Raw genomic sequence first — 15,285 nt, 5'->3', positions numbered from 1 at the left:
CGTGTGTCTCTGTGTGTGTGTCTAGTTAGGGGAGATGGTCCTGGAGCGTAGACATCCACAGGTCAGGTACTGCATAGCCTTCATGCTAACGTGCATCAGGGGCCCCAGGTTGAACAACATATGGTAGAAGGCGTGCACCGACAGGCCGCCCGTCTCATCTGCATACTTCAGTGCCACGATGGGCGTGTACAGCGGGTTGGTAAGGTTCCGGAACCGTGCAGAACTGCCCTGCTCAATCACCTTCTTAGTACACTACAGGAGAGTGAGAGAGACTAGTTAGTGCACTGCTGGGGGTGGAAGAGAAGGAGAGAGAGACTAGTTGGTGCACTGCTGGGGGTGGAAGAGAAGGAGAGAGAGACTAGTTAGTGCACTGCTGGGGGTGGAAGAGAAGGAGAGAGAGACTAGTTGGTGCACTGCTGGGGGAGGAAAGGGAGAGAAAGACAGGTGGAGAGAGAGAGAAAAAAATAGAGGGAGAGAGGAGAGAGAGAGTGGAGAGAGGGTAGTAGAGACAGAGGGAGAGAGAGAGAGTGTAGAGAGCTAGAGAGAGTAGAGAGAGAGTAGAGAGAGGGTAGGCCAGACACACACTCAAGCAGGTGGACTAACCCTGGCGATGTCATCGGGGGTCTGTCCTAGCGTCTCAAAGATGTCGACGGAGGAGGGCAGGTAGACGTTTTTAAAGTAGTTGACGGTATCGGCATCGGCCCCAGGGAACTCTTTCTGACGGACGTCCTGAATCATCTTAGATTCAAACTCTGTATGGACCGGGCCTGGCTCTATCATAGACATACTAAGAGGGGGGAGAGGAGGGAGAGAAAGAAAGGGAAAGAAAGGGAAGAGGGAGAGGATGAGAAGGAGGGAAAGAGGGACGGAGAGAGAAAAGAAAGAGGGGGAGAGGGGGAGAAGGACAGAAAAGAAAGAGGGGGAGAAGGACAGAAAAGAAAGAAGGGGAGAAGGACAGAAAAGAAAGAGGGGGAGAATGACAGAAAAGAAAGAGGGGGAGAAGGACAGAAAAGAAAGAGGGGGAGAAGGACAGAAAAGAAAGAGGGGGAGAAGGACAGAAAAGAAAGAGGGGGAGAAGGACAGAAAAGAAAGAGGGGGAGAAGGACAGAAAAGAAAGAGGGGGAGAAGGACAGAAAAGAAAGAGGGGGAGAAGGACAGAAAAGAAAGAAGGGGAGAAGGACAGAAAAGAAAGAGGGGGAGAAGGACAGAAAAGAAAGAAGGGGAGAAGGATAGAAAAGAAAGAAGGGGAGAAGGACAGAAAAGAAAGAGGGGGAGAAGGACAGAAAAGAAAGAAGGGGAGAAGGACAGAAAAGAAAGAGGGGGAGAAGGACAGAAAAGAAAGAAGGGGAGAAGGACAGAAAAGAAAGAAGGGGAGAAGGACAGAAAAGAAAGAGGGGGAGAAGGACAGAAAAGAAAGAAGGGGAGAAGGACAGAAAAGAAAGAGGGGGAGAAGGACAGAAAAGAAAGAAGGGGAGAAGGACAGAAAAGAAAGAAGGGGAGAAGGATAGAAAAGAAAGAAGGGGAGAAGGACAGAAAAGAAAGAGGGGGAGAAGGACAGAAAAGAAAGAGGGGGAGAAGGACAGAAAAGAAAGAAGGGGAGAAGGACAGAAAAGAAAGAAGGGGAGAAGGACAGAAAAGAAAGAAGGGGAGAAGGACAGAAAAGAAAGAGGGGGAGAAGGACAGAAAAGAAAGAGGGGGAGAAGGACAGAAAATAAAGAAGGGGAGAAGGACAGAAAAGAAAGAAGGGGAGAAGGACAGAAAAGAAAGAAGGGGAGAAGGACAGAAAAGAAAGAAGGGGAGAAGGACAGAAAAGAAAGAGGGGGAGAAGGACAGAAAAGAAAGAAGGGGAGAAGGACAGAAAAGAAAGAAGGGGAGAAGGACAGAAAAGAAAGAAGGGGAGAAGGACAGAAAAGAAAGAAGGGGAGAAGGACAGAAAAGAAAGAAGGGGAGAAGGACAGAAAAGAAAGAAGGGGAGAAGGAGAGAAGAGAGATCATATTTTTAATCGTATGTTTTAATTGGTCCGTCCCCGACAAAATATAGATATTAAATGTAAAAAATAAAGCCATTAATTTAGGAAAACATCTGTGTTAGAGAGACTCACGTGACGTTAAACTTGAGCAGCTGTACAGCCAGACACTCACAAAACCCTTCCATGGCAAACTTAGAGGCAGCATACACGTCATTAAACACCACACCTGAGATCAGAGAGCACTATTTCACCAGGATCCCCACTACTACCACATATGTTCACAAGCATTATGTACAAAAACACAAAAAGAAATGAGTTTCATCCAATTTTCAAATGAACAACAGACATAATAGTCTATGAAACAGGCGATTTTACATTGAATTTCTTCACATGGCTTCACCGTTACATACAAGTCCACCATTATATCATCTTCTCAACTGTTTATGATGTTGTACACGGAACCACTGTCATCCTTCACCGTTACATACAAGTCCACCATTATATCATATTCTCAACCGTTTATGATGTTGTACACGGAACCATTGTCATCCTTCACCATCAAAACGTAGATGTAGACATCACCTTTTCTGTGTATTCATGTCTGGTTCAGCAGATAGGACAGGAGAAAACACTGTCCGACTGTGGCAGAACATTAAAATGGCCGCCACGGCCGCCAGGAGGCGCTTTTGCAATGCCTCCATATCTGAAAATGTTCAGGGCCTCAAACTGTACAAGTGTACCGAGTTTCGTGCTTTAATTAAAAAGTGAACATATCACATTTGCCACATATCGCTTGGACCACTATGATGTGTATCCCCTCCTCTTTTTCACATCAGCCAATCAATCAATCAATCAATCAAAGCATAGGTCCGTACCCTGTAGTCCCATGACACTGCTGACCACTATGATGTGTCCTCCCTTCCTCTTCTTCATATCTGGCATCACCTCCTTGATCATCCGGATCACACCGAAGAAGTTGGTCTCAAACACACTCTTCATCTCAGCTATACTGATGCTTTCCACCGGTCCCACCAGACCTATACCTGCATTATTAACTAGAGAGAGAGAGGAGGAGGGAGAGGAGAGGTGGGAGGGAGGGAGGGAGGGAGGGAGGAGGATGGGAGAAGGAGGGGGGAGAGAGAGAGAGAGAGAGAGAGAGGTGGGAGGGAGTGGATGGGAGAAGGAGGGGGGAGAGAGGTGGGAGGGAGTGGAAGAGAGAAGGAGTGGGAGAGAGAGGTGGGAGGGAGGGATGAGAGGGGGGAGAGGGAGAGAGAGGAGGGAGTGGAAGAGAGAAGGAGTGGGAGAGAGGGATGAGAGGGAGAAAGAGGGGGCGAGATACGTGGGAAAGAGTGGAAAGGAGAAGGATGGGGTGAGAGGGAGAAGGAGGGGGAGAGAGAGAAAAGAGGTAGAGAGGGGGAGGGTGAAGAGAGAGGAAGGAATAGGGAAACCAGAAGGAAAGAGTGACACCCCTGTTCACATAGGTGATCAGAGCACTCTCGTCTCTTCAGTTGTGTTCCAATAGTCACCACCGGGTGGCAGTATAACCTAAGGCTTTATCCCGGTCTCTCACTACACTGAGTTATAACCAGGCTTTATCCCAGTCTCTCACTACACTGAGTTATGACCAGGCTTTATCCCAGTCTCTCACTACACTGAGTTATAACCAGGCTTTATCCCAGTCTCTCACTACACTGAGTTATAACCAGGCTTTATCCCAGTCTCTCACTACACTGAGTAATAACCAGGCTTTTAGCCCAGTCTCCCACTACACTAACTTATAACCAGGCTTTATCCCAGTCTCTCACTACACTGAGTTATAACCAGGCTTTATCCCAGTCTCTCACTACACTGAGTTATAACCAGGCTTTATCCCAGTCTGTCACTACACTGAGTTATAACCAGGCTTTATCCCAGTCTCTGACCAGGGCCTGTATAGTACATATCAGCCATACTCAACTGGCGGACCGCGGTCCAGAAAGGGGTAAATGCCGACTGCGGGTCCCTACTTTTTAGGAACTCAGTCGGGCTTTCAACTTACTGCTGTTGAGAGTTGTAATAGTAGAATGCACCAGGCTGATTAATCACAATATCCCTTTGCCATCTAGGACCTTTGCCACCTAGGACCTTTGCCACCTAGGACCTTTGCCACCTAGGACCTTTGCCACCTAGGACCTTTGCCACCTAGGGCCTTTGCCACCTAGGACCTTGGCCACCTAGGACCTTGGCCACCTAGGACCTTGGCCAACTAGGACCTTTGCCACCTAGGACCTTTGCCACCTAGGACCTTTTCCACCTAGGACCTTTGCCACCTAGGACCTTGGCCACCTAGGACCTTGGCCACCTAGGACCTTGGCCACCTAGGACCTTGGCCACCTAGGACCTTGGCTACCTAGGACCTTTGCCATCTAGGACCTTGGCCACCTAGGACCTTGGCCACCTAGGACCTTTGCCACCTAGGACCTTTGCCATCTAGGACCTTGGCCATCTAGGACCTTTGCCACCTAGGACCTTTGCCACCTAGGACCTTTGCCACCTAGGACCTTTGCCATCTAGGACCTTTGCCATCTAGGACCTTTGCCACCTAGGACATTTGCCACCTAGGACCTTTGCCACCTAGGAAATGTGTGTGCCCGAACCTTCTCAAATAGTAGGTAGTTGCAGTGGATACTCACAGTCAGTGGTGGATAAAGTACCCAGTTGTCATGCTTGAGTAAAAGTAAAGATACCTTAATAGAAAGTAAAAGTCACCCAGTAAAATACTACTTGAGTAAAAGTCTAAAAGTATTTGGTTTTAAATATACTTAAGTATCAAAAGTAAATGTAATTGCTCAAATATGCTACCGTATCAAACGTAAAAGTACAAATAATTTCAAATTCCTTATATTAAGCAAACCAGATGGGACCATTTATTTTTTCTTTACAGATAGCCAGGGGCCAGGGGCACACTCCGACACTCCGACACTCCGACACTCCAACACTCCAACACTCAAACATAACTTACAAACAAAACGTGTGTTTAGTGAGTCAGCCAGATCAGAGGCAGTAGGGATGACCATGTTCTCTGTTTAGTGAGTCAGCCAGATCAGAGGCAGTAGGGATGACCATGTTCTCTTGATAACTGGGTGAATTAGACAATTTTCCTGTCCTGCTAAGCATTCAACATGTAACGAGTACTTTTGGGTGTCAGGGAAAATGTAAGGAGTAAAAAATACATTATTTTCTTTGGTAATGAAGTAAAAGTTGTGAAACATATGAATAATAAAGTAAAGTACAGATACCCCAAAAAACTACTTAAGTAGTACTTTAAAGTATTTATACTTATTAAGTACTTTACACCACTGAGTAGTTGAGTACCCCTGGTATACATCAAGCATCTAAGGAGCGATGATCTAGGATAAATGTTGCCTTCTAGAACACAATGAATAAGACTACATTGACAGGAGGGGGACCTGATCCTAGATCAGAACTCCTAGTCTGAGACGCTTCATACATATGGCCCCTGAACTGAGGTCAGTTTTACTCTGGCCTCTCCAGTCTCTCAATGAACTATGATCTGAACTGAGGTCAGTTTTACTGTGGCCTCTCCAGTCTCTCAATGAACTATGATCTGAACTGAGGTCAGTTTTGCATGGTTTATCCCTAATGGTTAAAGTCAGGATGGAGGGAGATGTGTGTTGTATAGTTGAGAACCTACGACAGTACATAGTATTTTATACCTTGACAGTGTCCTAGATGGCACCTAGATGGCACCTAGATGGCACCTAGATGGCTCTGGTTTATAGATTTTGGTTTTGACAGAAGTGTTGCCTTGCGTCATAAAAACAAAGGTTGTTTCCTTCCTGAGAACGTAGAGAATAGGGTGCCATTTGGGACGCCTTCAGAGAAGTCCAAAGATCACAAAGGTTGTTCCTTACTGAGTACGTCCACATGTCTGTCCTTGATTCCGTCGATACACTGTTTGACTGACTCGTCCGTACACACGTCCAACACAGCTAGAGAGAGGCTCTTCCCGTACGCATCACCTGCTGCCTCCACCAGCTTGTCTTTACGCTTCAGGTCTCGCATGGTGGCAATGACTGGAGAGAGAGGAGAGGGGAGAGAGAGGGTGGGAGAGGAGAGAGGGGGTGGGAGGGAGAGAGAGAGAGGGGAGGGGGTGGGAGAGAGAGAGGAGAGGGGGTGGGAGAGAGGAGAGAGGAGAGGGGGTGGGAGAGAGGAGAGGAGAGAGGAGAGGGGGTGGGAGAGAGAGAGGGGAGAGGGGGTGAGAAAGGAGAGAGGGAGAGATTGGGAGGGAGAGAGAGGGGAGAGGGGAGAGAGAGAGGAGAGGGGGTGGGAGAGAGAGATTGGGAGAGAGAGAGAGAGAGAGAGAGAGAGAGAGAGAATAGGGTCAAACAGAGTTCACTGGATTAAACCTGATAATGAGTAAACAGAAATTACACTGTGTGTGTGTGTGTGTGTGTGTGTCTCTGTGTGTGTTTGAGCACGTAAGTGTGTGTAATACATTGGTGTTAGACAGAAGTTACAAACCCTGCATGTAAGTGCATGTTTGAGTATGGAATGTTTATATTATTTGTGTGAGTGTGGGTGGGTGGGTGGGGTTTTCTATTGTGTGTGTGGAATGTGTATGTTGAGAGGTGAGGAGAGGAGAGGAAAGAGCGGGGGGGAAACCACATTCTATAAGACATTATGATAATAATCATATTCCCAGAGGACTGAATTTACTTTCTAGCTGGCTATTGTTAATCCTTGTAGCTATTTCTCACCTCTCTCCCCTCCTTCCTTCCCCCTCCCCCTCCTCCTTCCTTCCCCCTCCCTCTCCTCCTCCCTCCCCCTTTCCTTCCTTCTCCCTCCCCCTTTCCTTCCTTCCCTCTCCCTCTTTATGGAGACCTTCCCCCTCTCCCTCTTTATGGAGACCTTCCCCCTCTCCCTCTTTATGGAGACCTTCCCTCTCTCCCTCTTTATGGAGACCTTCCCCCTCTCCCTCTTTATGGAGACCTTCCCCCTCCTTCTTTATGGAGACCTTCCCCCTCTCCCTCTTTATGGAGACCTTCCCCCTCTCCCCCTCTCCTTCTTTATGGAGACCTTCCCCCTCCCCTCCTTCTTTATGGAGACCTTCCCCCTCCCCTCCCCTTCTTTATGGAGACCTTCCCCCTCTCCTTCTTTATGGAGACCTTCCCCCTCCCCTCCCCTTCTTTATGGAGACCTTCCCCCTCCCCTCCCCTTCTTTATGGAGACCTTCCCCCTCCCCTCCCCTTCTTTATGGAGACCTTCCCCCTCCCCTCCCCTTCTTTATGGAGACCTTCCCCCTCCCCTCCCCTTCTTTATGGAAACCTTTTCCAGGTCGGTCTCTACTTGTAGCACATTATGCTGTTCATATTCAGGGAGAAGGTAATAGGCAGGTAGCCTTAAGGTTAGAGAGAAGGAAGGAGGATGAGTTGATGTCCAAGGACCGTTTAGCTACATCAAATTATGGCAATCATTTTATTCACCATCTGTATGCAAGGTCAAACCCAAATGATCCCAACCCCTCTGAAAGACACAAAAATATGTAACATTTTAATTTGACTAGTTTCTCACGGCAGGAAAACAATCCTGCAGCAACAGGACATTTGAATTATTATGTGGATTATGATTAATAGACATGTTTGTAGGGGTTGATACATTCAGAGATTTTACAGTGGAAATTACGAACTTTAGAAGCCCCCCAAAAATATCAAATTAAGAATTTTCTGTTGTGCAGGAAAATTCTCTACGAAAACAGAGTGATCAAATTAAGATAGGACACCTGTATACAGGTTGGAGAGGTTAGAGCAGGGGGCTGCCACACTGGGCGCCCGTGGAGCAGTTGTGGGGGTTTTAAGTGCCTTGCTCAAGGGCACAACGACAGGCAACGGCATCTAGGATTTGATTCCAGCAACTCCCGGGTCCCGTCAGACCCCGGGATTCGAACCGGCAGTACCTGCCGCCCCGTATAACTAAGTCACTGTCAGTTAACTATCTGATGGACCGCTCAGTATCATCCCATGGGCCGGCGCCAGTCCACGGACCACAGTGGATGTAGACTACCTGGTCTACATCTAACTGTGTGTACCACATGGCTCTGAGTATCCTGTACTATCCTATACTACTATATACATAACATTTAGCCCTGTACAGGTTAATATATACCACATGGTTCTGAGTATCCTGTACTATCCTATACTACTATATACATAACAATTAGCCCTGTACAGGTTAATATATACCACATGGTTCTGAGTATCCTGTACTATCCTATACTACTATATACATAACAATTAGCCCTGTACAGGTTAATATATACCACATGGTTCTGAGTAACGCACACCTGATTCCACTAATGAAAGGTTTAACGATGTGTTGATCAGCGGGATTCAACTGAATAGTGTTAAGGATTAAAACATGAACATGTTCGCCCCTCAGAACCAGGATTAAAACATGAACATGTTCGCCCCTCAGAACCAGGATTAAAACATGAACATGTTCGCCCCTCAGAACCAGGATTAAAACATGAACATGTTCGCCCCTCAGAACCAGGATTAAAACATGAACCTGTTCGCCCCTCAGAACCAGGATTAAAACATGAACATGTTCGCCCCTCAGAACCAGGATTAAAAACCACTGTGTTATACTGTTCTATAGACAGCAGCCAGACGGCCCTGAACTACCTGTCCCTCACGTGTCAGCTGTCTGATTTAGCCCTGGCACTGTGGGCTGGTCTTATTATGGGGCTAGCTTAGCGTTAGCACTCACCCGACAGCACCAAGAATACCCATCTTACCCCACCCTCTGGCTCGCCCGCGGCCCAGGATGAGGCCTCTAAGTGGGGCAGTAAGCGGCCCAGGCAGGGCCCCTCCTGGAGGTTTAGGTATTATCCACCAGGCATTAGGACACTGAGAGCAGTGGTAATGCTACTACTCTTACTGATTGGTCTCAGGTTAAGCAGGGATGAGACATAATAACCATGATGTGTAAACTTACACACACACACTCTTGCATACACACTCTTACATACACAGAGCCTTACATAGCCCAGACTGCAGACACACTCTTACGCACACACTCTTACGCACACACTCTTACATACACACTCTTACATACACACTCTTACATACACACTCTTACATACACACTCTTACATGCACACTCTTACATACACACTCTTACATACACACTCTTACATACACAGAGCCTTACATAGCCCAGACTGCAGACAGACAATCATGTAACCATGCTATGTGTTATAACCTGCTATGTAGTTGATGTATGTTGTTTACCAGTGTTATAACCTGCTATGTAGTTGATGTATGTTGTTTACCAGTGTTATAACCTGCTATGTAAGTGATGTATGTTGTGTACCAGTGTTATAACCTGCTATGTAAGTGATGTATGTTGTAGAGGTCGACCGATTAATCAGAATGGCCGATTAATTAGGGTAGTTTTGGACACCGATTTGGCCAATTTTTCAACTGCCTTGTTCAGGGGCAGAACGACAGATATTTACCTTGTCAGCTCGGGGATTCAATCCAGAAACCTTACGGTTAACTAGTCCAACGCTCTGCCTCACGAGGAGACTGCCTGTTACATGAATGCATTAAGAAGCCAAAGTAAGTTGCTAGCTAGCTAACTTATCTTATAAAGAACAATCAATCAATCATAATCACTAGTTATAACTACACATGGTTGATGATATTACTAGTTTATCTAGCGTGTCCTGCGTTGCATATAATCGATGCGGAGGCATTCGTGAAAAAGGACTGTCGTTGCTCCAACGTGTACCTAACCAGAAACATCAATGCCTTTCTTAAAATCCAAACACAGAAGTATATATTTTTAAACCTGCATATTAAGCTAAAATAAATCCAGGTTAGCAGGCAATATTAACCAGCTGAAAATTTGTCATTTCTCTTGCGTTCATTGCACGCAGAGTCAGGGTATATGCAACAGAGTGGGCCGCCTGGCTCGTTGCAAACATAATTATGACATAACATTGAAGGTTGTGCAATGTAACAGCAATATTTAGACTAATGGATGCCACCCGTTAGATAAAATACAGAACGGTTCCGTATTTCACTGAAATAATAAACATTTTGTTTTCGAGATGATGGTTTCCGGATTCGACCATATTAATGACCTAAGGCTCGTATTTCTGTGTGTTATAATTAAGTCTATGATTTGATAGAGCAGTCTGACTGAGCGATGGTAGGCATCAGCAGGCTCATAAGCATTCATTTGAACAGCAATGTCGTGCATTTTGCCAGCAGCTCCTCACAATGCTTCAAGCATTGCGCTGTTTATGACTTCAAGCCTATCAACTCCCGAGATTAGCCTGATGTAACTGATGTGAAATGGCTAGCTAGTTAGCGGGGTGCGCGCTAATAGCGTTTCAATCGTCACTCGCTCTGAGACTTGGAGTAGTTGTTCCCCTTGCTCTGCAAGGGCCGTGGCTTTTGTGGAGCGATGGGTAACGCTGCTTTGAGGGTGGCTGTTGTCGATGTGTTCCTGGTTCGAGCCCAGGTAGGGGCGAGGAGAGGGACGGAAGCTATACTGTTACACTGGCAATACTAAAGTGCTTATTAGAACATCCAATAGTCAAAGGTTTGTGAAATACAAATGGTATAGAGAGAAATAGTCCTATAATTCCTATAATAACTACAACCTAAAATGTCTTACCTGGGAATATTGAAGACTCATGTTAAAAGGAACCACCAGCTTTCATATGTTCTCTTGTTCTGAGCAAGGAACTTAAACGTTAGCTTTCTTACATGGCACATATTGCACTTTTACTTTCTTCTCCAACACTTTGTTTTTGCATTATTTAAACCACATTTAAAGTTTCATTATTTATTTGAGGCTAAATTGATTTTATGGATGTATTATATTAAGTTCAAATAAGTGTTAATTCAGTATTGTTGTAATTGTCATTATTACAAATAAAATATAAAAATTGGCCGATTAATCGGTATCGGCTTTTTTGGTCCTCCAATAATCGGTATTGGCGTTGAAAAATCATAATCGGTCTACCTCTAGTATGTTGTGTACCTGTGTTATAACCTGCTATGTAGTTGATGTGCATTGCATACCAGTGTTATAACCTGCTATGTAGTTGATGTGCATTGCATACCAGTGTTATAACCTGCTATGTAGTTGATGTGCATTGCATACCAGTGTTATAACCTGCTATGTAAGTGACGTATGTTGTTTACCAGTGTTATAACCTGCTATGTAAGTGATGTATGTGTGTACCAGTGTTATAACCTGCTATGTAAGTGATGTATGTTGTTTACCAGTGATATAACCTGCTATATAGTTGATGTATGTTGTGTACCAGTGTTATAACCTGCTATGTAGTTGATGTATGTTGTTTACCAGTGTTATAACCTGCTATGTAAGTGATTTATGTTGTGTACCAGTGTTATAAGCTGCTATGTAAGTGATGTATGTTGTTTACCAGTGTTATAACCTGCTATGTAAGTGATGCATGTTGTGTACCAGTGTTATAACCTGCTATGTAAGTGATGTGTGTTGTGTACCAGTGTTATAACCTGCTATGTAGTTGATGTGTGTTGTGTACCAGTGTTATAACCTGCTATGTAAGTGATGTATGTTGTTTACCAGTGTTATAACCTGCTATGTAAGTGATGTGTGTTGTTTACCAGTGATATAACCTGCTATGTAGTTGATGTGTGTTGTGTACCAGTGTTATAACCTGCTATGTAAGTGATGTGTGTTGTGTACCAGTGTTATAACCTGCTATGTAAGTGATGTATGGTGTTTACCAGTGTTATAACCTGCTATGTAAGTGATGTGTGTTGTTTACCAGTGATATAACCTGCTATGTAGTTGATGTGTGTTGTGTACCAGTGTTATAACCTGCTATGTAGTTGATGTGTGTTGTGTACCAGTGTTATAACCTGCTATGTAGTTGATGTGTGTTGTGTATGTGAGTCTTTAGCAGGGGTTGTAGTAAAGCAGAACGTTGACACACACAGACACTCCCAGAAGGTCAAGAGGGTGCAAAGCTGTCATCAAGGCAACGGGTGGCTAATTTGAAGAATCTCAAACAGAAAATATATTTTGATTTGTTTAACACTTTTTTGGTTACTACATGATTCCATCTGTGTGTTATTTCATAGTGTTGATGTATCATGTATTATTCTACAATGTAGAAAACAGTAAAAATAAAGAAAAACCCTGAAATGAGGAGGCGTGTCCAAACTGTTGACTGGTACTGTACATACACGGACAATCATGTAACCCTGCTGTGTAAGTGTTGGAACCTGCTGTGTAAGTGTTGGAACCTGCTGTGTAAGTGTTGGAACCTGCTGTGTACGTGTTGGAACCTGCTGTGTACGTGTTGGAACCTGCTGTGTAAGTGTTGGAACCTGCTGTGTAAGTGTTGGAACCTGCTGTGTAAGTGTTGGAACCTGCTGTGTAAGTGTTGGAACCTGCTGTGTAAGTGTTATAACCTGCTGTGTAAGTGTTATAACTGGCTGTGTAAGTGTTGGAACCTGCTGTGTAAGTGTTATAACCTGCTGTGTAAGTGTTGGAACCTGCTGTGTAAGTGTTATAACCTGCTGTGTAAGTGTTGGAACCTGCTGTGTAAGTGTTATAACCTGCTGTGTAAGTGTTATAACTGGCTGTGTAAGTGTTATAACCTGCTGTGTAAGTGTTATAATCTGCTGTGTAAGTGCTGAAACCTGCTGTGCTGAAACCTGCTGTGTAAGTGCTGAAACCTGCTGTGTAAGTGTTGGAACCTGCTGTGTAAGTGTTGGAACCTGCTGTGTAAGTGTTGGAACCTGCTGTGTAAGTGTTATAACCTGCTGTGTAAGTGTTGGAACCTGCTGTGTAAGTGTTGGAACTTGCTGTGTAAGTGTTGGAACCTGCTGTGTAAGTGCTGAAACCTGCTGTGTAAGTGTTGGAACCTGCTGTGTAAGTGTTATAACCTGCTGTGTAAGTGTTGGAACCTGCTGTGTAAGTGTTATAACCTGCTGTGTAAGTGTTATAACTGGCTGTGTAAGTGCTGAAACCTGCTGTGCTGAAACCTGCTGTGTAAGTGTTGGAACCTGCTGTGTAAGTGTTGGAACCTGCTGTGTAAGTGTTGGAACCTGCTGTGCTGAAACCTGCTGTGTAAGTGTTGGAACCTGCTGTGTAAGTGTTGGAACCTGCTGTGTTGAAACCTGCTGTGTAAGTGTTGGAACCTGCTGTGTAAGTGTTGGAACCTGCTGTGTAAGTGTTGAAACCTGCTGTGTAAGTGTTGGAACCTGCTGTGTAAGTGTTGGAACCTGCTGTGTAAGTGTTGGAACCTGCTGTGTAAGTGTTGGAACCTGCTGTGCTGAAACCTGCTGTGTAAGTGTTGGAACCTGCTGTGTAAGTGTTGGAACCTGCTGTGTAAGTGTTGGAACCTGCTGTGTTGAAACCTGCTGTGTAAGTGTTGGAACCTGCTGTGTAAGTGTTGGAACCTGCTGTGTAAGTGTTGGAACCTGCTGTGTAAGTGTTGGAACCTGCTGTGTTAGTGTCACATGGCACCCTATTCCCTACATAGTCCACCCTATCCCCTACATAGTCCACCCTATTCCCTACATAGTCCACCCTATTCCCTACATAGTGCACCCTATTCCCTACATAGTGCACCCTATTCCCTACATAGTGCACCCTATTCCCTACATAGTGCACCCTATTCCCTACATAGTGCACCCTATTCCCTACATAGTGCACTACTTTTAACCATAAATCATGTTTTTTATGGAGATAAATCATAGACTACAGGTTTTTATAACCCAATATTTCTGACTATTTGGACTTAACCTACTAACAGCATCGTCACCATTAGGCTGCTGTACACCAGACACACACACACACACACACACACACATTTTTCTGTGTTACAGCCTGAATTCAAAATGGGTTCAATCTTTTTTTTCTTCTCGCTCTCACCCATTTACACACAATACGCCATAGTCACAAAGTGAAAACATGTTTTGAGAAAAATGTTGCATATTTATCGAAAATTAAATACAGAAACATCTCATTGACATAATTATTCTCACCCCTGATCAACACTTTATTGAAGCATCTTTGGCAGCGATTACAGCTGTGAGTGTTTCTGGGTAAATCTCTAAGAGCTTTCCATGCCTGGATTGTGCCACATTTGCACATTGTTATTTTCTAAATTCTTCAAGGGCTGTCAAATTGGTTTATGATCATTGCTAGGCAACCATTTTCAGGTCTTGCCATAGGTTTAAGTGGAAACTGTGATTCAGCCACTCAGCATCATTCCCTGTCTTCTTGGGAAACAAAGTAGATTTGGCCTTGGCTATCGGTTATGGTCCTGCTGAAAGGTGAATTAATTTGTGGTTGAATCTGTGTTTGAAATTCACTGCTCGACTGAGGGACTTTACAGGCAATGAGGGATTTATTTCAAAAATCATGATAAACACTATTATAGCACACAGAGTGGGTCCATGCAACTTATTATGTGACTTGTTAAGCACATTTTTACTCCTGAACTTATTTAGGATGTAACAAAGGGACTGAACACTTATTGACCCAAGACACTTTAGCTTTTCACTTTTTTGTATTAATTTGTAACAATTTAAAAATACATAATTCCACTTTGACACTATGGGATATTGTGTGTAGGCCAGTGACCAAACATCTAAACGGTATACATTTTAAACGCAGGCTGTAACACATGAGAAACAAGTCAAAGGGTGTGTGAATACTTCCTGAAGGCCTTGGAGGTTACTCTCTTACCGTGATAGCGCTGTTTCTCGTCCTTAGCGAGCATCACCGCCATCCTCAGTCCGATCCCGGAGGAGCAACCGGTGATTAGTACCACTTTTTGTCCTGGGTTCGCCATGGCTCTCCTAACGTTTTCCCCTTAACGGTTCAAACAACTAACGTCGCTTCTCTTCTCTCTTCAGTTGGCACATCGGGAATGAGCAAGCAGCAGCGCGAGCAAGATGACAGGGGCTTTGCGTTGAGAGCCCCTGTAAGCGGATAACACGCACACAAACACATACCGCGCTCCAGAGTCACATGGACAGCACAGCGAAGATTATCTAACGCGTAGGCTTCACTGTCGGTTGGTCACCTGGTGTGGCCTCCCCGCCTCATCTGTTGAACTCGGTAGAACAGTAATGACTAGGCCAGGGACGGGGACCTCCCCCGGGAACTCCCCTCCCGTCTGTTGTTTACGGTTGCGAGTTAGACTAGTAGAATATACAATGTACAATTTCAAATTCGTTTGCACATTAGCAGTTTTTCTCGTTATTTCAATCACTGATAGTCACTCAGA

The 15,285-nt window shown here is 44.8% G+C and overlaps 1 protein-coding gene across 1 annotated transcript; it reads right to left on the bottom strand.

The window, feature by feature from the left end:
- LOC139423710 (retinol dehydrogenase 8-like) lies at positions 1–14,961 on the bottom strand. Its single transcript, XM_071175322.1, has 6 exons — positions 14,742–14,961; positions 5,885–6,046; positions 2,846–3,025; positions 2,103–2,196; positions 604–787; positions 1–252 (listed from the first exon to the last, which is right to left on the bottom strand). Exons 1-6 carry the CDS (start codon positions 14,845–14,847, stop codon positions 22–24), a joined length of 957 nt encoding a protein of 318 aa, XP_071031423.1. The 5' UTR covers positions 14,848–14,961; the 3' UTR covers positions 1–21.
- Positions 14,962–15,285: the final 324 nt, after the last annotated feature.

Source organism: Oncorhynchus clarkii, chromosome 13, assembly GCF_045791955.1.
Source record: "Oncorhynchus clarkii lewisi isolate Uvic-CL-2024 chromosome 13, UVic_Ocla_1.0, whole genome shotgun sequence".
Taxonomy (NCBI): domain Eukaryota; kingdom Metazoa; phylum Chordata; class Actinopteri; order Salmoniformes; family Salmonidae; genus Oncorhynchus; species Oncorhynchus clarkii.
The sequence above is the reverse complement of the archived record's forward strand: the minus strand, read 5'-3'. Positions and strand labels throughout refer to the sequence as shown.